This window comes from Micromesistius poutassou, assembly GCF_964030765.1.
Source record: "Micromesistius poutassou genome assembly, chromosome: 15".
Taxonomy (NCBI): Eukaryota; Metazoa; Chordata; class Actinopteri; order Gadiformes; family Gadidae; genus Micromesistius; species Micromesistius poutassou.
This window is the reverse complement of record NC_140285.1, coordinates 15631256-15658164: the sequence shown is the minus strand read 5'-3', so window position 1 is coordinate 15658164 and position 26909 is coordinate 15631256. Positions and strand designations below refer to the sequence as shown.

Genomic DNA, 26909 nt, shown 5'->3' with positions numbered 1-26909 from the left:
TCTACAGACAACCAGTTTGGTTTTAAACAAAAGCATGGCACTGATCTATGTATTTTTGCACTAAAGGAAATCTTAGAGAAATACAATAGTCATAATTCTACCATGTTCTTGTGCTTCATCGATGCTTCTAAAGCATTCGACCGTGTTAATCATGTGAAATTATTTTTGAAATTGTCGAAAAGTGGGGTCCCTGGTTTTTTGATTAGAATCCTGGTCTACTGGTACTCGCATCAGACAATGCGAGTGAGATGGGGGAATGTAACATCTGATCCCTTCCATGTGACCAATGGTGTCCGCCAGGGCGGAATCCTGTCTCCCTTTCTTTTTAATGTGTACATGAATGATTTGTCTCTGATGTTGAATACATGTGGTACAGGTTGTAGAGTTGGTGATCTACTAATTAATCACTTTATGTACGCAGACGACCTGGTCATCTTCAGCCCTTACAGTGCTGGTCTCCAACAGCTATTGAGAACATGCACACAGTATGGTGCTGACTTTGACATAAAGTACAATGCTGGTAAGAGTAAAGTTATGATTATTAGAAGCAGAGAAGACAGACAGTCAACCTTCCCTGACTTCCATCTGTCTGGTACTGCACTCAGTGTGTGCAGTGAGATTAAGTATCTGGGGCATATTATTGTTAATGACTTGTCCGATGATAAAGATATGTACAGGCAGCGTCGTAAGCTCTATGCACAAGCAAACATGCTATGTCGTAAGTTTAGCATGTGCTCTGTAGCTGTAAAAATTGCATTGTTTAAAGCATATTGCACACCTCTGTACACAGCCCACCTGTGGTGCCGCTACAAACAAGGTAGTATAAGAAAGCTTACAGTAGCTTATAATGACAGCATGAGGCTACTGTTGAGAGCCCCAAGAAGCTCCAGTGCAAGCCATATGTTTGTTAGTGTCGGGGTACCCACCTGCTCTGCTGTTCTGCGCAATCTGATGCACAGATTTATGTGTAGGGCGTCAGAATCAGAGAATGAACTTATTAATGTGTTGGTTAATCCTGTACGCAGTTCTGTAAGATTTTCGTCCAGACTGTGGAACCATTTTAGAACATGTTTGTATGCAAGCCTACACTGAATAGTGGGGAAGGCTCTGTACTTTGTATTTTGTGTTTTTTTTTTTTTCTGTCTTTGTTTTTATTATCTTATTCTGCTTTTATGGTGATATGGATCCCCCTGGGTCTGAAATAAAGATTTATTATTATTATTATTATTATTATTATTAATTAATTACGTCCCCGGGACGTCCTCAGTTTTAATCCCTGCTAGACACACAGTTCCAACGATAACCCACCCCAGGTGGTTACTTCTGTGCGTAAGGCAGGCTGTGAGGGCCATTCACCTGTTTGCGGACTTTATGCCAGGGGTTAAAACTAACTTTTTTCACCACTGTCCCGGAAACGTCCCGAAAAACATTTTGAATCGTCCCGAATTTTCCCAAAGATCTTCTTTACAGTTTGAGTTTGAGTTACTTGAGTTACTTACTGATAATATAATAAAAACACAATACATAAACAATAGATCACGACAGGTGGAATGTTCTCATTATACCACAGTTAAGGGGCGTTGTCCGTCCCGACGCGCAACTGTGGTATAATGAGCACATTTCACTGACTGAAGTGATCTATTGCTTTTATAAAATGGTTACGTAAGTATGGCGAAATGAAAGTCAAAGACACTCTCAATTTTGAAAAAATGAGAAAGTCGGAAAAGCATTTTTTTAACGAATACAAAAAAGTACTCCCTCCTGGCTGCCTGCAAAGTTTACGGCGGTTGCTATGCAGTGTAGAGTCCTTCAGAGAGAAGGCTAGAGACGGTAGCTTGGTTCGCCGGCAATTTAGCCTACTATCAAGTTCACTCACCGTGTGCCTATTGTTTTACAACATTTCCACCCTCTCCAGCAATCAACATATTTTTAGGCTTCAGTGAACTATGCTATTGCTTTTATATATAAATAAAACAACAGTTCAAGTTAGGCGCGAAGTGATACGGAACTCCGTAAACTGAATGGGCGTTATAGCTGTGTGTATAGACCTCTGAAGAATAAGTCCCGCCTCCAAGGCTCCGGTTCCCTTGGTCAAATGTCTATGGGAAATAACATGGGGTTTATGAATGATCGTACATAACAAACTCTGTAGGTGGCAGAGAAGTAAAAGCTCCGTCACGTTTTGAACTACACACCTTTTCCATCTAGTTTCGACTGTGTCTTTGGATTGTCGGTGCCGTTAAAGAAGTAAACGATTATTAATGCTACTTTAACAGCACCAAAAATCCAAAAACCCAGTTGAAACTATGAAAACGGTTGTAGTTGAAAACGGTTGTAGTTCAAAACGTGACGCAGCTTTTACTTCTCTGCCACCTACAGAGTTTGTTATGTACGATCATTCAAAAACCCCATGTTATTTCCCATAGACATTTGACCGAGGGAACCGGGAGCCTCGGAGGCTGGACTTATTCTTCAGAGGTCTCTACACTCATTATACAACAGTTAGGAACCAATCAGATCGCTTGATTTAAGCCACCCATTTTATAATGTCAGTTAACGTCTCATTGAACAGAATAAATAGGCCTATACGTGCGTCAGTATAATAAAAGTAGTACATACAACCACAGATATTGATAGACCAATAGCTTTTTATAATATATATATATATATATATATATATATATATATATATATATATATATATATATATATATATATATATATATATATATATAATAAATAAATAGGCCTATCGGTCTATCTATCTATATTTAATTAATTTTAAATTAACTTTGTAATACAGTGATGGGTACAAATTTATATTGATTATATTGTATAGCCTATTGGTTTGTTAAATGACTAATAAAATATCCTATGAAGAAAGTAACAGTGACTTATACTAACACACATATATTTATTCTGTTCAATGAGATGTTAACTGATAACATAGCCTAGGCTTTTGGTTGTGAAAGCAGCTACAGCTGCTTTAGTAGCAGCCATGGTGACAATGGCTGGCTACCACAGCCCCAGGTCGCTCATTCAGCCATACCTCTGGTTGGTTGCGACTTATTTGCCGCCAAAAGGGTCGCGACGCTTTTATGATCGCGACCTAGTCGTTCAGCCTGCCAGAGCCAGCAGCCAGCCGCAGCCAGTGGCCAGCGGCCAGCCATGGCTATCGTCGCAGCCAGCCATTACGTCGTATAATTATCATACTATCGTACTAAATCATGCAAAAATAAAACAGACTGAGGAGAGAATAGAACTGGCATCCTCCTGATTACTGACCTAGAGTCACTACCGCTTCTGTTTACAGTTTATTTGGCCTCTACTGAACTTATATTGAACTATATTACTCTATAACTGAGAACTTTGTACATAATGTATCTTATTAGGCTTATGACATTTAACAAAACAAATAGGCTATATATAGGCTTAATATAGAAAATACATTATTTGAATACGCCACAAATGACAACTAGATTTTATTGATACTGATAAAGCAACGATTACATCATTTTAAATTGTAGGCCTACTTCAATAGAAAAATATAAAAATAATATTAGCAATAAAGAGTTGTAGGTAGCTTTCGCCAGAGATCATGGCTTTCTGGTACTTCTACTGTGCAAAAAAACGTTAATAACATGCAAATTAACTGATTAACGACCGCCCAGAGACATTGAGCGACCATGCCAGCCAGCGACCACAGACGCACGTCGTTGGTCACTCACGGAGCTCGGCCTTCCTCGTAATCAGAGTTCAACTACAGGTCAATATTTGAAGGACTTTAGTCCACCATTGATCTCGGACGTCTCAGCTGGAGGGAGAAGCACATGATGAACACAGAGACAAATCGTTTACTACTATGTTTACCAAAAATGCATATTTGCATATCATTCAGAAATGTATTTATATGATTGTGATTGTACCTTCGCCCTCAGAGAAACTTAATGGAAGAAGTGTTGATTCACAGCAAATGGTGTCTATGTCTTCTGCATCTACAGGAAAAATAATAAACAGTCAACCACATGAGGCATGTGAACAAACCATGACTAAAGCACAGATCCACAGTACCAACTCTAATGTATCCAAGCAGAGTAAAGCCGTATTTCTTAAATCAGATTTAAATAATGTCCTGCTATTGGCCAACCATTTTTTGTTTACAAGCAAACATGCGGTTTTCAAACGGCGTGTCCTGTTTGTGAGTTCAAGCTTTACCTTTAGTCATCGCCGGAAGCTCTTCATCGCTCACATATTCCGCCAGTGGACAAGGTGCAACTGTGTGGAGAACGGGACGGGATTTGGAATTGATTAAATGCATGCAAAGAAAACCGAACCACCAGCACCTTTTCACCAGTTCACCAGTTACCTTGAAAACGTGGAGCACAACCAAAGAACAGAGTGTGATTTCACAGCACAGGCATCAAAGTCACACCTCAACAGTAACCCGACCACATACCATCACATGCTTGCAGCTCCGCCCTGGTGAGAAAGAGGTTGGGCTCTTCCGGTTTGTCTTCGCTCGTGACTGTGGGAAATCAGAAATTATGTATTACCCAGAAGTATGCTGAGGAGAACTGGCCCTTGTGTATAGCAATAATCAGGCCAGAGACATGTTAATTGAACACATTTAGATACACAATTCCATAATACTGAGAGTACTTTGGGTCATATATACAAATCAAATGCCATGGCACCAAGAATGTTGAAACGAAGATGTAAGACCTGGTTTGCGCGTGAATCTCATCACAATGCATCCGATAAAGACAGCGATGATGCCAAAGAACAGACATCCAGAAATGGAGAGCAGAACTCTTCTCTTAAGAACTACAAAGAAGATGGAGGAAAACCATAAACACATTGATTACAGATATAATAATAATAATATTAGATTATTAATATTATTATAATATATTAGGAATAAGACAGCAAATACAATTCAATCCACAAGATGTTGACCAACCTGCAACTACTTCTGATCAGCTCTTACTAGTCCTGAGCATATGAAGAACAAGTCTCAGGGTCTGAGGTCACCTAGCTACTAACAGCTACCGGTGCCATCACAACTCCTGCTACTACTCACGGAGATTGGTGGTCTTGAAGGGTTCACTTCGCTTGGAATACAAAGGCCGTGAGGAGCGGTTGCCCATGCAGCTGTAGTGGTTCTGGTTCATGTCTTTGCTCATGACCGGGTGTTTGGCCTTAAAAGACAACGGGGACCGCTCACTTCCTCCGAACCTGGAGGTTACAGCATCTTTAGTTAGTTCAATTCAATTCAATTCAATTTTATTTGCATAGCCCTTAATCGCTGGTACAGTCTCAATAGGTTAAACAGGCCGTATCTTTATGACACTATCTCTTAATTCTTAATTATCTTAATTAACTCTTAATTATCAAGGAAGAAATCTAGAGGAGGAACGCAGAGCGGGAGATCCCTCCTTCCAGGGATGATCAGGAGTACAATTGGGGCCATAATTGACATACAGTACATACATACAGAATCGGCCCAAATGGATGAATGACACAATGGCGCCCGAGTGCACACTCCAGCGTTCGGTCCTACCATGTGTAGTTCCACGTGTCTTCGCTCCCATGCACCTCGCATTTCAGATCCAGCTGATCGGCGGAGAACGCCTCCGACCAGCCCGTCAGCAGAGTCACCGTGGCCCAGGGGCGTTCTGTACGGTGGGAAACAAAATCGCTTAACGCTGGAGATGTTTGTTGTGTACGAAGACGGTTTGTAAAAAATAAAAAACACACCAACCTTCAACGTCAATGCTTATCGTATTACTGTCCTCCGTGGAAAACGGCGGTCCCCGTCCTCTTGTCGCGCGGCACCGATGCGCCCCGGCGTTCACAGAGGAGGCCTTCGGGATGGTGTAGGTCGCACCTTGATTTGGGAGTCTTGCCGAGTCCTTGAACCAGTGGAACTCCCATCCAGACGAAGTATTAACCCTACAGCTGAACGTGAGCTTCTCCTCGACATACATCTTCCGATGCCCGGGATCTTGTATCAGCTCTGGTGTAGGTTTCTTATCTGGAGGTATGGAGGCACAATCATCATCAACCATGTTCAGATGCTGTGGCCAGAGGGAGAAAGCCCTTTGGCCTTTGTGGAATGGATGGGCAGATATGACCTCTCCCTTATTAATACATTGACATTGTCATTCATTTCCAATAGTATTTTTCAATTTTTGTAATAATAAATATTCTACCAGCTAATATTTGTTTGTTTTACGAATACTGACATCATAATGTGACACAGTATTACTACTATAGGCCCAGACGCCCCAACATACATGCTCAAAACAGGGTTCCTTATTTAAGGTGGGTCTGTTGTCTAAAAGGGACAATTTAACAAATGTAATTTTTGTTTAATTTATTTATTTATTTACATTTACAATTATTACAGTTACTTGAATTATACAATATGAATTTAAGTAACACACATATGACCCAACCTCCTTAGTGTACATCTCCTTGAACCGCTGAGATGAGAAAAGACTGATGTGTAATACATTTCATACACAACTTATAATGACATTTTGCAGGATACTCACCATAGACCAATAAGGGGAGTGTGTTGCTGGGTTCAGACTTAACAAGTCTGCCCTTGAGTCTTCCAGTACAGGTGTACTGTCCCGCATGCTCCAGTCTAGCGGAGCCAATCACAAGCTGGGATCCGTCTGACCCATCAGAGACACCTGGCCCCTGCACCGCCACCTCCTGTCCTCCTCTGTACCAAGTAAAGATCCAGGGGTCTGGGCTGTCCTGCATAGTACACTTCATCTCCACTGTCTCAGAGGGGAAGACATCAGACCATCGTGTCTGGAGAGCCGCCGATGGAACGGGAATCTCTGCAGACAAGGCAACATTTTAATGTAAACATTGGGAAGCTCTGTTGATCGGCTTTTCTTTTTAGTTATTTTTCATATATGACCTCCCCTTTTTTATTATTTTGATGTAATTTATAGTTTTTTTAGTCATTTTAAATGATCGTAATGCAAATAATAAATATATACTAGCAATTTTGGGACTGCAAGCGGTCCCAGAGGTATTCACAGGCACCCACGCACCCTCTATCCCTGCAGGAGCCCTTCTCAAGTGAATCAATACTGTGTACTCATTGCTCCTAGACGCAACTTTACTTCTAGCAGGGGAGGGTCTTTGTCTTTCACACACACACACACGCGCACACACACTGGCACACACGAATGAAAGCATGCACACGCACACACACACACACACACACACACACACACACACACACACACACACACACACACACACACACACACACACACACACACACACACACACACACACACCACACACACACACACACACACACACACACACACGGAAAGAAAGGCACAGTCATACAGAGAGACACAAAAACGATGTACACATGTTAAGGGAGGGAATAGAGGGAACTATATAGGCATTACCAATCCGGAATAATAATAATAGCGAACCGCTAGAATAACAATAGGTTTCCACAGATACTCTGTGAATACCTAAAAACCTTATTAGGTATTCACAGTGTAACTGTGGATACTTAGTTATTCACAATGTATCTGTGGATACATATTGTTATTGACGCGGTTGGGTATTCTTTTAATTTAGAGACCCATATCTCGACATCTGAGTGGTAAGAAGTTTTCGAATTTGTCAGACCTACTATAGGTAACTAAGGTCTCGAAAGAGTTTGGTGCTGAAATTCCCATAGGGGGCGTTATAACTTTGAGTTTCAGTTGAACGCTCGGCTTGGCCGCACCGATGTATGAACAATTCTGAAACGGAAACATTTTGCATGTTTAACATTTTTTCCATTGGGACCCATAATGTCTGTCAGGATAGATTATGCTGTACAGTGAACATTTCTAAAAAACTTAAAAAATCTTCTTCTTTAGAACCATAGCTTTAAATGAAAAACAATCATTTATCATTTGTATCGATTTTGTAAAAAATGGCTTTACGGCTTTAAATGGAGTTACGGCAAATTCAATATTTGCTAATTTACAAACATTATACTTTCAACCCAAAGTCAGCTTCAGAAGGAAGCAGAAACGTCCCACACACATAGAGGCCACCCTCTTGAACACATTAAACACATAAAAACTGTGTGTTGACAGCTGAAAAGATGAGGTCTTTGTTTTGTTTGTCTTTGAAACACCTAAACAAACTGTGGACTCACCGTTGACTTTGAGGCTAAGTCCATCACTGTTGTAAGTGGTCAGACCCCTTCTCTTAATTCGTCCCCTACACATGTACTTTCCAGCGTGCACCGTTGAAACGGCGGGGATGGACAGGTTAGTTCCGTCAGTGGACAGATCCACGAGGTTAGCCGGGATCTCCTTGCTATCTCTGTACCATGTGAACCTCCATTCAGAGCTACCCTCCACTGTGCAGCTCAGCTCCACCCTCTCAGTGCAGAACACCTGGGACCAAGGTGTGTTCAGCTCTATGGCTGGTTTGGGAATATCTTAGAGAGGGAGACAACAGTGGCCTTTTAGAGAAGGGAAATCCACATCCATACGGAGAACAAAGACAAAAGCAACACCTTTAAGTTTAACTGTAAACACTGAGCAGCTCTGTTGATCGGCTTTTCTTGGAAGTTGTTATTCATCACTATGACCTTCCCTTTATTAAAATGTCGACTTCATTCATTTCTAATATCCATTTAGCATTTAAATGAAAGAGGGTTCCCACTTGATAACCCCAATGAGATGCTGCATACTGCATACTGCTGTATTTACTGCTGTTAGTTGGGCCATTTGTCTCGTGTTTTTCACCTGTGGTTGGTAGCTTAGTGGCCAGCGTGCTTATAAGGTTGGTTTGGGCAGGGGCTTCTGAATATATATGTATATATGTATATATGTGTTTTCCTTGGATTTTGGCACAAGGGATTATAACATCTGATCCTGTGTATTAATGAAATACTTTGTGATGTTAATATTGTGCAACGATACATATATATATATGTTTTTATGAATATTCTTACATAACTTAATAGAATGTTTTAACTGTAGGCCCAACATAGCCTGGATCTCCTTGCTATCTCTGTACCATGTGAACCTCCATTCAGAGCTACCCTCCACTGTGCAGCTCAGCTCCACCCTCTCAGTGCAGAACACCTGGGACCAAGGTGCTAATATTGTGCAACGATATATATACATTTTTATAAATATTTCTTACATAACTTAATAGAGTGTTTTAACTATAGGCCCAACATACAACGGTAGAAAACAAGGTTCCTTCTTAAAGGTAGGGCTGGGTCTGTTGTCCAAAAGGGACAATTTAACAAAGACCTTGGAAAACTGCTAGGCTGTAGAAGGGAGTTGACCTCCATCTTTGTGCCAACAATATTCCCATCTAGAGGAAACATTCACTTGCAGCTAAGGGACAGAAACTCCCCAACATACTCAAAACATGAATCCTTCTGTAAGGTTAAGCCTTGGTTTCTTGACAGAAATTGGACAGTTTAACAAATGTTCAACAATTAAATATATTAAATTGAATTAATTAAATTATATTTTAATTTAATAAATACAATATAATTAATTAAATGTAATCTGATTTGAATTAAATTAAATAAAAAATATGATTATTTATGATCATTTATTATGTAAATGCATTTTTGTACAAAGATGCATTTACATCGCTGTTACTTAACTTTTCATTCGTAGTAATACATATGATTTAGATCTTTTTTGTGTTTTTGTATTATTATAATTATTATAATCATTTTAACAGTCCTGTCCATGTTGCTGCTGTAACACACCTATAACACCTATAACTACAATTTGAGTCTGTATTCATAATGGACGTAGCAATAACTCACCTTTGACCTCTAAGTGGAGTGGTTTGCTGGGTTCAGACTTAACAGGTCTGCCCTTGAGTTGTCCAGTACAGGTGTACTGTCCCGCATGCTCCAGTTTAACCGGGCTAATCTTGAGATCAGATCCGTCTGACCCATCAGAGACACCTGGCCCCTGCACCACCACCTCCTGTCCTCCTCTGTACCAAGTAAAGATCCAGGGGTTTGGGCTGTCCTGCATAGTACAGTTCATCTCCACTGTCTCAGAGGTGAAGACAGCAGACCATGGTGTCTGGAGAGCCACCGATGGAACGGGAATCTCTGCAGACAAGGCAACATAAGTATGAATGTAAACATTGGGAAGCTCAGCTCCACCCTCTCAGTGCAGAACACCTGGGACCAAGGTGTGTTCAGCTCTATGGCTGGTTTGGGAAGATCTAAGAGAGACAACGGTGGCCTTTTGGAGAAGGAAAATCCACATCCGTACAGAGAACAGTGGCAAACAAAGACAAAAGCAACACCTTTATGCATAAATGTAAACATTGGGCAGCTCTCTTGATCTGCTTTTTCGTTTCAGTTATGTTTCATCGATATGACCGTCCCTTTATTAAAATGCTGACGCCATTCATTTCAAACAGTAATTTACAATTTTTGTAATGCAAATATTGTGCAACCTTATATTTGTTGTTTTTACAGATAATTATAACGTAACTTAACACAATGTTTCTGCCATAGGCCCAACATACAACGGCAGAAAACAAGGTTCCTTCTTAAAGGTAGGGCTGGGTCTGTTGTCCAAAAGGGACAATTTAACAAAGGCCTTGGAAAACTGCTAGGCTGTAGAAGGGAGTTGACCTCCATCTTATTCCCATCTAGAGGAAACATTCACTTGCAGCTAAGGCACACAGACTCCCCAACATACTCAAAACATGAATCCTTCTGTAAGGTTAAGCCTTGGTCTGTTGCCCAAAATTGGACAGTTTAACGAATGTTAATTAATTAAATACATTCAATTTAATCAGTTCAGTTACATTTTAATTGAATAAATGCAATATCATGACTTGAAAGTAATCTGATTAGAATTAAACAAAATAAAAACAATGATATATTGGAAATACGTATTTTGTATATAGATGCATATACACCAATTTTACTTAATTTTTCATTAGTAATAATACATATGATTTAGATCATTTCTGTGTTTTTGACTACAATTTGATTCTGTATTCATAATGAGCATTAGTAACTCACCTTTGACCTCTAAGGGGAGTGTGTTGCTGGGTTCGGACTTAACAAGTCTGCCCTTGAGTCTTCCAGTACAGGTGTACTGTCCCGCATGCTCCAGTCTAGCGGAGCCAATCACAAGCTGGGATCCGTCTGACCCATCAGAGACACCTGGCCCCTGCACCGCCACCTCCTGTCCTCCTCTGTACCAAGTAAAGATCCAGGGGTCTGGGCTGTCCTGCATAGTACAGTTCATCTCCACTGTCTCAGAGGTGAAGACAGCAGACCATGGTGTCTGGAGAGCCGCCGATGGAACGGGAATCTCTGCAGACAAGGTAACATAAGTATGAATGTAAACATTGGGAAGCTCAGCTCCACCCTCTCAGTGCAGAACACCTGGGACCAAGGTGTGTTCAGCTTTATGGCTGGTTTGGGAAGATCTAAGAGAGACAACGGTGGCATTTTAGAGAAGGAAAATCCACATCCGTACGGAGAACAGTGGCAAACAAAGACAAAAGCAACACCTTTATGCATAAATGTAAACATTGGGCAGCTCTCTTGATCTGCTTTTTCGTTTCAGTTATGTTTCATCGATATGACCGTCCCTTTATTAAAATGCTGACTCCATTCATTTCAAACAGTAATTTACAATTTTTGTAATGCAAATATTGTGCAACCTTATATTTGTTGTTTTTACAGATAATTATAACGTAACTTAACACAATCTTTCTGCCATAGGCCCAACATACAACGGCAGAAAACAAGGTTCCTTCTTAAAGGTAGGGCTGGGTCTGTTGTCTAAAAGGGACAATTTAACAAAGACCTTGGAAAACTGCTAGGCTGTAGAAGGGAGTTGACCTCCATCTTATTCCCATCTAGAGGAAACATTCACTTGCAGCTAAGGCACACAGACTCCCCAACATACTCAAAACATGAATCCTTCTGTAAGGTTAAGCCTTGGTCTGTTGCCCAAAATTGGACAGTTTAACAAATGTTAATTAATTAAATACATTCAATTTAATCAGTTCAGTTACATTTTAATTGAATAAATGCAATATCATGACTTGAAAGTAATCTGATTAGAATTAAACTAAATACAAACAATGATATATTGGAAATACGTATTTTGTATATAGATGCATATACACCAATTTTACTTAATTTTTCATTAGTAATAATACATATGATTTAGATAATTTCTGTGTTTTTGTATTATTACAATTATTTAATTATTTTAACCGTCCTGTCCATGTTGCTGCTCTAACACATAATGACTACAATTTGATTCTGTATTCATAATGAGCATTAGTAACTCACCTTTGACCTCTAAGGGGAGTGTGTTGCTGGGTTCAGACTTAACAAGTCTGCCCTCGAGTCTTCCAGTACAGGTGTACTGTCCCGCATGCTCCAGTCTAGCGGAGCCAATCACAAGCTGGGATCCGTCTGACCCATCAGAGACACCTGGCCCCTGCACCGCCACCTCCTGTCCTCCTCTGTACCAAGTAAAGATCCAGGGGTCTGGGCTGTCCTGCATAGTACACTTCATCTCCACTGTCTCAGAGGGGAAGACAGCAGACCATGGTGTCTGGAGAGCCGCCGATGGAACGGGAATCTCTGCAGACAAGGCAACATAAGTATGAATGTAAACATTGGGAAGCTCTGTTGATCCGCTTTTCATTTACTTTATTTTTCATTGGTTTGATCTCACCTTTATTAATACTTTGACGTCATTGATTTCCGATAGTCGTTTAAAGTTTTCGGAATGCAAATATGAAATATATAAAACCTTAAATTTGTTTGTTTATAACATAAATTAACCCACTATTACTACTATTGGCCCAACATAAAACTGTGTCTCTTGTCTAAAAGGGAAATCATTAATTTCAGTTACTTGAATTGAATAGAACATTTTCATGTCATTAAGTGGCATGATGACACAGCGTACAAGGGATTCCTCTTTTGTCTTTGAAACACCTAAACAAACTGTGGACTCACCGTTGACTTTGAGGCTAAGTCCATCACTGTTGTAAGTGGTCAGAGCCCTGCTCTTATGACGTCCTTTACACATGTACTTTCCAGTGTGCACCATTGAAACGGCGGGGATGGACAGGTTAGTTCCGTCAGTGGACAGAACCACGAGGTTAGCCGGGATCTCCTTGCTATCTCTGTACCATGTGAACCTCCATTCAGAGCTACCCTCCACTGTGCAGCTCAGCTCCACCCTCTCAGTGCAGAACACCTGGGACCAAGGTGTGTTCAGCTCTATGGCTGGTTTGGGAATATCTTAGAGAGGGAGACAACAGTGGCCTTTTAGAGAAGGGAAATCCACATCCATACGGAGAACAAAGACAAAAGCAACACCTTTAAGTTTAACTGTAAACACTGAGCAGCTCTGTTGATCGGCTTTTCTTGGAAGTTGTTATTCATCGATATGACCTTCCCTTTATTAAAACTTCATTCATTTCCAATATCCATTTAACATTTTGTGATGCTAATATTGTGCAACGATATGTTTTTATGAATATTTCTTACATAACTTAATAGAATGTTTTAACTGTAGGCCCAACATACAACGGCCCAAAGACAATTTAACAAAGACCTTGTAAAACTGCTAGGCTGTAGAAGGGAGTTGATCATCTTAGTATCAACGATATTCCCATCTAGAGGAAACATTCACTTGCAGCTAAGGGACACAGACTCCCCAACATACTCAAAACATGAATCCTTCTGTAACTGGAAATTTACACCGCAGGCGAGAGAGAGACATGAGCGTAACGTAGGCGTATCAATTCACACCACCGCCGTTTATTTCGCTATATTTTCAAGATTCATCAGATAATATGCCTACATGTCATAACCGAGACACTTCAGAAACGCTTGAAAAAAGAAGTGAAGTGTAAAGTTAAGCTTTGGTTGGCCGTGAGACGGGCGTAGAACGCTGCCGGTATAAATCAGTGCACTAGTTTGAATGGATTCTATCTCTAGCTGAAGTCGGACGTCTGACGGCCGACTAAAAAACGTGTCTAAAACGGCTCTGGTGTAAATTGGCCTTAAGGTTAAGTCTTGGTTTCTTGACGGAAATTAGGCAGTTTAACAAATGTTAAACAATTAAATACATTCAATTGAATTCATTCAATTACATTTTAATTTAATAAATGCTATATAATTAATTAAATGTAGTCTGATATTAATTAAATAAAATAAAAAAATATGATATTATGTAAATGAATTTTTGTACAAAGATGCATTTACATCGCTGTTACTTAACTTTTCATTCGTAGTAATACATATGATTTAGATCTTTTTTGTGTTTTTGTATTATAAGTATTATAATCATTTTAACAGTCCTGTCCATGTTGCTGCTGTAACACCTAACGACTATGATTAGAGTCTGTATTCATAATGGACGTAGCAATAACTCACCTTTGACCTCTAAGGAGAGTGGTTTGCTGGGTTCAGACTTAACAGGTCTGCCCTTGAGTTGTCCAGTACAGGTGTACTGTCCCGTATGCTCCAGTTTAACCGGGTTAATCTTGAGATCAGATCCGTCTGACCTCATAAAGACACCTGGCCCCTGCACCACCACCTCCTGTCCTCTGTACCAAGTAAAGATCCAGCGATCTGGGCTGTCCTGCATAGTACACTTCATCTCCACTGTCTCAGAGGTGAAGACAGCAGACCATGGTGTCTTGAGAGCCACAGATGGAACGGGAATCTCTGCAGACAAGGCAACATAAGTATGAATGTAAACATTGGGAAGCTCTGTTGATCGCTTTTCCTTTAAGTTATTTTTCATCTATATACATTCCCTTTATCAAAACGTCATTCATTTCCAAAATCCATTTAACATTTTTGTAATGGTAATATTGTGCATTTTTTATGAATATTTCTATATTAACACAATGTTTCTACCGTAGGCCCAACATACAATGGCTCCTTCTTAAAGGTAGGGCTGGGTCTGTTGTCCAAAAGGGACAATTTAACAAAGACCTTGGAAAACTACCAGGCAGCAGAAGGGAGTTGACCTCCATCTTATTCCCATCTAGAGGAAACATTCACTTGCAGCTAAGGGACACAGACTCCCCAACATACTCAAAACATGAATCCTTCTGTAAGGTTAAGCCTTGGTCTGTTGCCCAAAATTGGACAGTTTAACAAATGTTAATTAATTAAATACATTCAATTTAATCAGTTCAGTTAAATTTTAATTGAATAAATGCAATATCATGAATTGAAAGTAATCTGATTTGAATTAAACTAAATACAAACAATGATATATTGGAAATATGTATTTTGTATATAGATGCATATACACCAATTTTACTTAATTTTTCATTAGTAATAATTCATATGATTTAGATAATTTCTGTGTTTTTGTATTATTACAATTATTTAATTATTTTAACCGTCCTGTCCATGTTGCTGCTCTAACACATAATGACTACAATTTGATTCTGTATTCATAATGAGCATTAGTAACTCACCTTTGACCTCTAAGGGGAGTGTGTTGCTGGGTTCAGACTTAACAGGTCTGCCCTTGAGTCTTCCAGTACAGGTGTACTGTCCCGCATGCTCCAGTCTAGCGGAGCCAATCACAAGCTGGGATCCGTCTGACCCATCAGAGACACCTGGCCCCTGCACCGCCACCTCCTGTCCTCCTCTGTACCAAGTAAAGATCCAGGGGTCTGGGCTGTCCTGCATAGTACACTTCATCTCCACTGTCTCAGAGGTGAAGACAGCAGACCATGGTGTCTGGAGAGCCGCCGATGGAACGGGAATCTCTGCAGACAAGGCAACATAAGTATGAATGTAAACATTGGGAAGCTCAGCTCCACCCTCTCAGTGCAGAACACCTGGGACCAAGGTGTGTTCAGCTCTATGGCTGGTTTGGGAAGATCTTAGAGAGACAACGGTGGCCTTTTGGAGAAGGAAAATCCACATCCATACGGAGAACAGTGGCAAACAAAGACAAAAGCAACACCTTTATGCATAAATGTAAACATTGGGCAGCTCTCTTGATCTGCTTTTTCGTTTCAGTTATGTTTCATCGATATGACCGTCCCTTTATTAAAATGCTGACGCCATTCATTTCAAACAGTAATTTACAATTTTTGTAATGCAAATATTGTGCAACCTTATATTTGTTGTTTTTACAGATAATTATAACGTAACTTAACACAATCTTTCTGCCATAGGCCCAACATACAACGGCAGAAAACAAGGTTCCTTCTTAAAGGTAGGGCTGGGTCTGTTGTCCAAAAGGGACAATTTAACAAAGGCCTTGGAAAACTGCTAGGCTGTAGAAGGGAGTTGACCTCCATCTTATTCCCATCTAGAGGAAACATTCACTTGCAGCTAAGGCACACAGACTCCCCAACATACTCAAAACATGAATCCTTCTGTAAGGTTAAGCCTTGGTCTGTTGCCCAAAATTGGACAGTTTAACAAATGTTAATTAATTAAATACATTCAATTTAATCAGTTCAGTTACATTTTAATTGAATAAATGCAATATCATGACTTGAAAGTAATCTGATTAGAATTAAACTAAATACAAACAATGATATATTGGAAATACGTATTTTGTATATAGATGCATATACACCAATTTTACTTAATTTTTCATTAGTAATAATACATATGATTTAGATAATTTCTGTGTTTTTGTATTATTACAATTATTTAATTATTTTAACCGTCCTGTCCATGTTGCTGCTCTAACACATAATGACTACAATTTGATTCTGTATTCATAATGAGCATTAGTAACTCACCTTTGACCTCTAAGGGGAGTGTGTTGCTGGGTTCAGACTTAACAAGTCTGCCCTTGAGTCTTCCAGTACAGGTGTACTGTCCCGCATGCTCCAGTCTAGCGGAGCCAATCACAAGCTGGGATCCGTCTGACCCATCAGAGACACCTGGCCCCTGCACCGCCACCTCCTGTCCTCCTCTGTACCAAGTAAAGATCCAGGGGTCTGGGCTGTCCTGCATAGTACACTTCATCTCCACTGTCTCAGAGGGGAAGACAGCAGACCATGGTGTCTGGAGAGCCACCGATGGAACGGGAATCTCTGCAGACAAGGCAACATTTTAATGTAAACATTGGGAAGCTCTGTTGATCCGCTTTTCATTTACTTTATTTTTCATTGGTTTGATCTCACCTTTATTAATACTTTGACGTCATTGATTTCCGATAGTCGTTTAAAGTTTTCGGAATGCAAATATGAAATATATAAAACCTTAAATTTGTTTGTTTATAACATAAATTAACCCACTATTACTACTATTGGCCCAACATAAAACTGTGTCTCTTGTCTAAAAGGGAAATCATTAATTTCAGTTACTTGAATTGAATAGAACATTTTCATGTCATTAAGTGGCATGATGACACAGCGTACAAGGGATTCCTCTTTTGTCTTTGAAACACCTAAACAAACTGTGGACTCACCGTTGACTTTGAGGCTAAGTCCATCACTGTTGTAAGTGGTCAGAGCCCTGCTCTTATGACGTCCTTTACACATGTACTTTCCAGTGTGCACCATTGAAACGGCGGAGATGGACAGGTTAGTTCCGTCAGTGGACAGAACCACGAGGTTAGCCGGGATCTCCTTGCTATCTCTGTACCATGTGAACCTCCATTCAGAGCTACCCTCCACTGTGCAGCTCAGCTCCACCCTCTCAGTGCAGAACACCTGGGACCAAGGTGTGTTCAGCTCTATGGCTGGTTTGGGAATATCTTAGAGAGGGAGACAACAGTGGCCTTTTAGAGAAGGAAAATCCACATCCATACGGAGAACAAAGACAAAAGCAACACCTTTAAGTTTAACTGTAAACACTGAGCAGCTCTGTTGATCGGCTTTTCTTGGAAGTTGTTATTCATCGATATGACCTTCCCTTTATTAAAACTTCATTCATTTCCAATATCCATTTAACATTTTGTGATGCTAATATTGTGCAACGATATGTTTTTATGAATATTTCTTACATAACTTAATAGAATGTTTTAACTGTAGGCCCAACATACAACGGCCCAAAGACAATTTAACAAAGACCTTGTAAAACTGCTAGGCTGTAGAAGGGAGTTGACCATCTTAGTACCAACGATATTCCCATCTAGAGGAAACATTCACTTGGCAGCTAAGGGACACAGACTCCCCAACATACTCAAAACATGAATCCTTCTGTAACTGGAAATTTACACCGCAGGCGAGAGAGAGACATGAGCGTAACGTAGGCGTATCAATTCACACCACCGCCGTTTATTTCGCTATATTTTCAAGATTCATCAGATAATATGCCTACATGTCATAACCGAGACGCTTCAGAAACGCTTGAAAAAAGAAGTGAAGTGTAAAGTTAAGCTTTGGTTGGCCGTGAGACGGGCGTAGAACACTGCCGGTATAAATCAGTGCACTAGTTTGAATGGATTCTATCTCTAGCTGAAGTCGGACGTCTGACGGCCGACTAAAAAACGTGTCTAAAACGGCTCTGGTGTAAATTGGCCTTAAGGTTAAGTCTTGGTTTCTTGACGGAAATTAGGCAGTTTAACAAATGTTAAACAATTAAATACATTCAATTGAATTCATTCAATTACATTTTAATTTAATAAATGCTATATAATTAATTAAATGTAGTCTGATATTAATTAAATAAAATAAAAAAATATGATATTATGTAAATGAATTTTTGTACAAAGATGCATTTACATCGCTGTTACTTAACTTTTCATTCGTAGTAATACATATGATTTAGATCTTTTTTGTGTTTTTGTATTATAAGTATTATAATCATTTTAACAGTCCTGTCCATGTTGCTGCTGTAACACCTAACGACTATGATTAGAGTCTGTATTCATAATGGACGTAGCAATAACTCACCTTTGACCTCTAAGTGGAGTGGTTTGCTGGGTTCAGACTTAACAGGTCTGCCCTTGAGTTGTCCAGTACAGGTGTACTGTCCCGTATGCTCCAGTTTAACCGGGTTAATCTTGAGATCAGATCCGTCTAACCTCATAAAGACACCTGGCCCCTGCACCACCACCTCCTGTCCTCTGTACCAAGTAAAGATCCAGCGATCTGGGCTGTCCTGCATAGTACACTTCATCTCCACTGTCTCAGAGGTGAAGACAGCAGACCATGGTGTCTTGAGAGCCACAGATGGAACGGGAATCTCTGCAGACAAGGCAACATAAGTATGAATGTAAACATTGGGAAGCTCTGTTGATCGCTTTTCCTTTAAGTTATTTTTCATCTATATACATTCCCTTTATCAAAACGTCATTCATTTCCAAAATCCATTTAACATTTTTGTAATGGTAATATTGTGCATTTTTTATGAATATTTCTATATTAACACAATGTTTCTACCGTAGGCCCAACATACAATGGCTCCTTCTTAAAGGTAGGGCTGGGTCTGTTGTCCAAAAGGGACAATTTAACAAAGACCTTGGAAAACTACCAGGCAGCAGAAGGGAGTTGACCTCCATCTTATTCCCATCTAGAAGAAACATTCACTTGGCAGCTAAGGGACACAGACTCCCCAACATACTCAAAACATGAATCCTTCTGTAAGGTTAAGCCTTGGCCTGTTGCCCAAAATTGGACAGTTTAACAAATGTTAATTAATTAAATACATTCAATTTAATCAGTTCAGTTAAATTTTAATTGAATAAATGCAATATCATGAATTGAAAGTAATCTGATTTGAATTAAACTAAATACAAACAATGATATATTGGAAATATGTATTTTGTATATAGATGCATATACACCAATTTTACTTAATTTTTCATTAGTAATAATACATATGATTTAGATAATTTCTGTGTTTTTGTATTATTACAATTATTTAATTATTTTAACCGTCCTGTCCATGTTGCTGCTCTAACACATAATGACTACAATTTGATTCTGTATTCATAATGAGCATTAGTAACTCACCTTTGACCTCTAAGGGGAGTGTGTTGCTGGGTTCAGACTTAACAGGTCTGCCCTTGAGTCTTCCAGTACAGGTGTACTGTCCCGCATGCTCCAGTCTAGCGGAGCCAATCACAAGCTGGGATCCGTCTGACCCATCAGAGACACCTGGCCCCTGCACCGCCACCTCCTGTCCTCCTCTGTACCAAGTAAAGATCCAGGGGTCTGGGCTGTCCTGCATAGTACACTTCATCTCCACTGTCTCAGAGGTGAAGACAGCAGACCATGGTGTCTGGAGAGCCGCCGATGGAACGGGAATCTCTACAGACAAGGTAACATTTTAATGTAAACATTGGGAAGCTCTGATCTTGATCGCTTTTCCTTTAAGTTATTTTTCATCTATATACATTCCCTTTATCAAAACGTCATTCATTTCCAAAATCCATTTAACATTTTTGTAATGCTAATATTGTGTATTTTTTATGAATATTTCTATATTAACACAATGTTTCTACCGTAGGCCCAACATACAACGGCCCAAAACAAGGTTCCTTCTTAAAGGTAGGGCTGGGTCTGTTGTCCAAAAGGGACAATTTAACAAAGACCTTGGAAAACTACCAGGCAGCAGAAGGGAGTTGACCTCCATCTTATTCCCATCTAGAAGAAACATTCACTTGGCAGCTAAGGGACACAGACTCCCCAACATACTCAGAACATGAATCCTTCTGTAAGGTTAAGCCTTGGTCTGTTGCCCGAAATTGGACAGTTTAACAAATGTTAATTAATTTAAATGTAATTAATTAAATTGAATCAATTAAATTACATTTAATTGAATAAATTCAGTATAATGAAATGAATGGCATCTGTTAGATCTAGTTAGAAAATTACATGTAAAAGTTGTAAAAGTTGCAGGATTTCATAGCCAACGCATCCCTTGGGAGTGCTCAACTCTCACCAGTGACTGATAATGAAACAACGCTACTTGTGGCGCTCATGGCTTCTCCCTGCTGGATCTGACACCAGTACTGCCCGGCGGCGGCCAGGCTGGCAGAATCAATAGAGTGATTGGGATCACTGGTCGGAGGACTTGACTCTCCATTATGGAACCAGTGGTACTTCCAGTCAGGGGAGCTGCCTTCAGCGTGACACTGGAGGCGGGCCGTTTCTGTGGCGTAGATGTGACCAGCAGGGGGCGTCAGATGCACGGTTGGAGTAATGCTGGACATTCGGTGGGCGGTTGTTGCTGGGGCCGCGCTCGTGGCACCGTCTGTGGCTGGAAAACATAAACCAACATGTGTTAAAATGTGTTAAAACATCGGGGTCCTATTCGGGAGAGAGGCGTTGATGTCGTTGTTCAAGATGTTACAGCGTGAAAAAAAAAAAAGCCCTATGAGCTATGCCTTCATAGGCTACCATACCAGGGCAGCCTATGTTCGCGCTACCCTATAGGTCGGGAACAGATCTGTTCGGTGTGTTCAGCTGCGTTGGAAACTTTTGGAACCGTGCGGACGGTGTGTCTTGTCCGATTCAACTTGCAAAGTCTGAGAGCCCCACGACGGATTATTGATATATTACAGCGGGTGCGGATGACATACAGGTCATCCGCGCATCTCTACTAACTAGACTTCACTGCACTACACAGAGGACCGCCATCATAATGCCTCGTATATATATATATATATATAACTCGGGATCCATTGTTATTGAGACTTTGTTGCTTCGTGTATCGTGATCGATACAAAGCAAAGATTCTACAAGAAGAGCATCGCACCCTCGATTGAAGTGTGGCCAATCTTCCGACGAGACAAAGCCTGATTTCCTGGCTCTGTCATCGCATAGTGTGACATGTTAAATCGTGGAGGAATATCTGAGAATCGTGTAGTCTGAACCAGCCACACACACACACACACACACACACACACACACACACACACACACACACACACACACACACACACACACACACACACACACACACACACACACACAAGTCACTCTTGAGCCAACAGCATTCCCATATTGTGATGCTACTAGTAGGGGTTTACATCATCACACCCCACTAGCTCTAATGCACACTCTATCTACCCCTCCCTCTCTCTCTCTACGCCTCACTCCCTTTACCTCTCTCTACCTTTCTCTCAGTCTCAATCTCTTTCTGCCTCTCTCTCTACACCACTCTGTATCTCCACTTCTCTCCGTACCCCTCTCTCATTCTCTCTCTCTCTCTCTCTCTCTCTCTCTCTCTCTCTCTCTCTCTCTCTCTCTAACCTGCACATCATTTTTTCTTGTAAAAAGAGTGCTTCTTTAGTCTAAGCCAGCCTTCCCCAAACCTATTGTAAAAAGACTCAACAGTGCATGACTGTGCATTGTTGTTCTTTAGAGAAAAGCCTACGTTTCTTAAATAATAAATTCTTAACATTCTTACCGGATTTATTCATAGCAGTACACAGGGCGGTGAAACCTTTTGGAAACACAAGGAGCAGGATTCAGATTACAGTTTTTCACAATTGTTTAAACACATTAATTGGAACATCAGACACAATGTGCACAACCTGAAACTCATGTACCAACTGCAAAACCAATTCTGCTGAACTCTAAGCACAGTTTCTGCTTTAGGCTCAGATTCCCATTCCAAACCACACATTTTTCACAACACTACACACACTTCTCAATATCTTGCACACTCTTCCTTCCTCTCTTGGTGTTCACACAGAACACACTGCCAATCACATTTCTAAACGCCAAAGGCTGTTGTGCAATTAGCAATCTGCAATTTGCTATAGAAGGGTCACAGAAGAGAGACATGACACTAGATATGTATAGACATTGAGTAGTATCACTCTATGAGAATGTTGATAATGGTGATGATGATGAACATCATCATGATCATTATTTAGGATATTATCCATCTTATGGTGGAAATATAAGTATTGATCCTTATGGGTATGTGTACGTGTATGTATTCATGTATTTATGTAGGGCATGTATATGCAAACACACTGTATGTATGACATTTGTTTGTTACTCTTAAAAATGTGAGAAGGGGGGGCTTGATATAAGCTGAAGCTTCTGCCCCTACCCTTTGGTTTCGACCAATAAAAATGAATCAATTCGATCATTCATTCATTCATTCATTCAGATGTTTTGTTTACAGTATTGCCTATTTTCTGTTGTCTTTCATTTCATCCTGTTTTCATCCTGTTTGCTGTGATTTATAGTAGACTGCACATTTTGGATACAAATACAGTATTTGTTGTTACTGTTAAGTATTATGTATTGTTTTCTATTTGAGTGTACCTAAAAACATAGGTAATATTTTACACCAGGTGACAGTGTATCACTCAACATGCAACAGCATAATACTGATGAAGCATTTATATAGTGTTTTCCATTCATACTAGTGTTTTCCATTCTGCACAACAGTGTTCAATGCGGTGCTTAGAAAAGCATGTATGTGTTTGTCATTTGAAAAGAAAATACCATTTAGTGAAGAGTTAACACTGTTTTGAGGGCAAAGTGTGCTTTTGCAAGAGAAGTGGTAGGATGTTGCATTTTGTGTGTGAGTTTTGAGATTTGTGTTTAGGGTTTTGCGAAAGTGAGGTAGTCTATCAGGAAATGTGTTTAAGCAATTGTGAAAAACTGTAGTAGAAGGATATTTAAATTGGGATTTTGCTGACGCTTTTATCCAAAGCGATTTACAACCATTCATGCACACACCGACGGCGGAGTCAACCACGCAGGGCGACAGCCAGCTCGTCGGGAGCAGTCAGGGTGAGGTACTCAGGGACACCTCGACACTCAGCGGACAGCCAGGGATCGAACCAGCAACCGTCCGGTTACCAGTCAACCCGCTCTACCTCATGAGCTACTGCGCAAAATCCCAATTTTATATTTAGTTGAATAGAAAATGCTATATAGGTGTATTAGACATCAAGTATCATGTAGGCCTAATGGACATCTCAGCATAATGTGCTATAATGCTTGATGTAATAGTTTATCCTTTTTTCCAATTTATTAGTTTATAGTCAGAACGTCTGAACTAAAACATTGTAAATGGCCCAAATTAGGAAGTAGGCTATGCTGCAGAGAATACCTACATAATGATTAGGGTCCAGATTCATCACTGCCCAATTAGCACTGGCCAGTTATGTTAACTTTGAATCACGGATATCATTGATGCCAATGATATCAAACACTATAGGCCCCTACTTTATAAAAGCGATACGTGAGTTGAGAGAGAGTCTTCTGAATCGCTAGGGAACTTGTTTCTCCTATATTGCAACATATAAATGTGCATTACAACCACTACATGAATAGATATATGCGCACGTTACAACAAAAACGGATTTGTTAAGGCAAGAAATAAAAGTAAGTTGGAGTGAAAAAGTAGAAAGTGTCTGTTATTTTGTGTATAAAACCATAGAATAACTCACATATTATGCAGAAGAGTTCAATAAGCTCCATTTCTTGTTGTGTTGAAGTCACCATACAGAGGCGGTATGAATGTCAAATGTGCATAATGCTCGTGTCTCTTGCCGCTAAAGGAAATGAACATACCATGAAGCACACGGTGAGTTTCATTTCTGAATCCACCACAGAACCTCTTCCTGTCCCCTTGAAATGTACGTGTCATTTTGTCTGAAGCAGCAGACGTGTGTGTAAATTATTTGAGTAATACCATTAACCTTATTCTCGAGAGTCTATGGAAACAATAGGGCTAAAAGTAAAAAATGTTTATCCTATAAAGTAACCAAAATCCTATTTAAAAATGAATAAATATGTTAATATGAATTCAGATATACTTCAAATAACGATTTAACTCTTCCGGTTAGGAGTACGATCACTGTAAAATGAACAGACTTGGGTTGCCTTTGGAGTTATTATAAAAAAAAGAAGATCTGTACAGATCTGTACATCTGTACAGATCTGAGAATCAGAGAATCGGCCAGCATAGTCTTGGCTAAACATCATAGGAACAAGAGACTGAGACCTCCTGGTCTGGTCCCTCTGTAGACCACCTGGTCTGGTCCCTCTGTAGACCACCTGGTCTGGTCCCTCTGTAGACCACCTGGTCTGGTCCATCTGTAGACTGGTCTGGTCCCTCTGTAGACCTGGTCTGCTGGGTCCCTCTGTAGACCTGGTCTGGGTCCTTGGTAGACCTGGTCTTCTGGGTCCTTGGTAGACCTGGTCTTCTGGGTCCTTGGTAGACCTGGTCTGGGTCCTTGGTACACCTGGTCTTCTGGGTCCCTCTGTAGACCTGGTCTGCTGGGTCCCTCTGTAGACCTGGTCTTCTGGGTCCCTCTGTAGACCTGGTCTTCTGGGTCCCTCTGTAGACCTGGTCTTCTGGGTCCTTGGTAGACCTACCTCTGCTGGAACGCTCTACATTTGGGCCATTTGCACGCATAAAGTATTTGTTTGATACTTTATGACGAAAAAACAAATACATTTTAAAGGATCAACTATAACATTCAACACTATAGCACATCATACTTGAATGTCACAAACGCACACACATACACATACAAACACACACACAAACTAGCAATCATGCTCTTTGAAATGAACCATATGAAAGTGATGTTCTGACGAAGAAATGAAGAACAAGTCACCACAAACCACGAGATAAAACCCTACACAGGAAGATCGCTAAGGTCATTCAAACATCCCCCATGCTAAGACTACATATAACACATTGACCTCCACAGATCGTGTAATACTATCTTTTTTGTATTCAAATATTGCAGCTGATTTTCATTATAAATGACCCCCAGGCCGGTATCGGTTCTCGTCTATAACTTTGAAAAAGTGGTCCAAACTGGAGAGGACCCAAAATGTCCTCACTGACCAGATTGTTCACAATAGCCTTTACATCAAGCAGGTTACATTTGCTGTGGCATTCTGAACAATTGACACAAAAACCTGTCAAATCCATCAATTCACTATATGTAAATATGTCTTTATTTTCTCAATCTATAGTTGTTTTTGTTGAGCGTATTTGCTCCGTTACACTCTCCTACGTCTAATTGAACCACAGAAAGAGCATCCTCATCCAACAATTCCCTCCTTCTGAAAACAACTAGAACGTGTATCGCTTGGCTCCAGTCTGCCTCTTTGGTCTAACTGTGCTATGACATGGTAAGGTTAATGGTATGATCATACCACTGGAAAACAAATCTGTCTTAAGATGACTTGCGCATCAAAATGACAAAGCAGACCACTGTCGCAGTAAACCATCACGCATACCTCACCCACAAAATGAGGAACCCCTGAGAATATAAGTGTGGCAGCTCCACACCATCCAGGAGATGGATCCTTCTTTTGCAGACCGGATAGCTCTTTGTTGGTGGGTTTGTCTTGTCTGTAGCATATGCATGAAAGCGATAATAATATCTATTAAAGACATGTGGTGTGGATGTGGACCACATCATGGAGGTGTGGTGAAGGATCTGAACGTCCACAGCCAGGACATACACAGCCTAGTTGTTATATTCAGTGTGAGGATTAACTACATTTTTAACAAAAAATGAGGCAATACATATATAGATGTAAATGTTAAAAGTAAGAGACCAACACATGTGCGAAAAGCAAAGAGAAAGACGTTCAGACCACATACTGTACGTGTCATGTCAACTTTGGATTCAAACTCAGAACTAAACTGGTGGAGCTGATTAAGTCAACCGTTGGCCTCTATGAATACCACACTGTGTGACTCACTAGATCAATCCTTGATACTGAGGTTAGCGTGCCCTTACAGGTATCTGAACACCCACGTTGTCCTCCACTAACTTCTTAGTACTTCTTCTACAACTGCATTTACACACAAGTTCAGAACTTCCTCTGGTTTTTGATATTTCTGTGAATATTAGTACAGTACAATACGTTACATAATATCATATTGTAGGTGTTGAAATAAAGATATTAGTTTTATACCAACCAACATAGAAAAGAACAGA

General features: G+C 40.2%; 1 protein-coding gene across 2 annotated transcripts; it reads right to left on the bottom strand.

Moving 5' to 3' along the window:
• Window positions 1–3477: 3477 nt before the first annotated feature.
• On the bottom strand, window positions 3478–24512 carry LOC311360257 (hemicentin-1). Of its 2 annotated transcripts, XM_084480365.1 has the most exons (23): window positions 24390–24512; window positions 22382–22417; window positions 20912–21229; window positions 19981–20277; window positions 18919–19212; window positions 17490–17777; window positions 16816–17112; window positions 15526–15822; window positions 14465–14758; window positions 13037–13324; window positions 12359–12655; window positions 11069–11365; window positions 9842–10138; window positions 8195–8482; window positions 6558–6854; window positions 5762–6034; window positions 5561–5675; window positions 5081–5235; window positions 4723–4824; window positions 4457–4525; window positions 4216–4275; window positions 3927–3995; window positions 3478–3814 (listed from the first exon to the last, which is right to left on the bottom strand). In XM_084480365.1, the coding sequence occupies exons 1-23, from the start codon at window positions 24442–24444 to the stop codon at window positions 3768–3770; spliced, it is 4830 nt and encodes a 1609-aa protein (XP_084336491.1). In that variant the 5' UTR covers window positions 24445–24512; the 3' UTR covers window positions 3478–3767. The 2 variants fall into 2 exon arrangements, with proteins under 2 accessions (XP_084336491.1, XP_084336492.1); XM_084480366.1 differs by lacking the exons at window positions 17490–17777; window positions 18919–19212; window positions 19981–20277.
• Between the last annotated feature and the right edge of the window lie 2397 nt (window positions 24513–26909).

Excerpts from the sequence above, each read along its gene's own strand:
- LOC311360257 (XM_084480365.1), bottom strand. The coding sequence starts at position 24,444 with ATGGTGACTTCAACACAACAAGAAATGGAGCTTATTGAACTCTTCTGC. Across the intron at positions 22,418-24,389 it reads TGAACTCTTCTGCATAATAT|GTTTCACCGCCCTGTGTACT; the intron begins GTGAGTTATTCT and ends TGTTTCCAAAAG. Across the intron at positions 4,276-4,456 it reads GGAGCTGCAAGCATGTGATG|TTGCACCTTGTCCACTGGCG; the intron begins GTATGTGGTCGG and ends TTCTCCACACAG.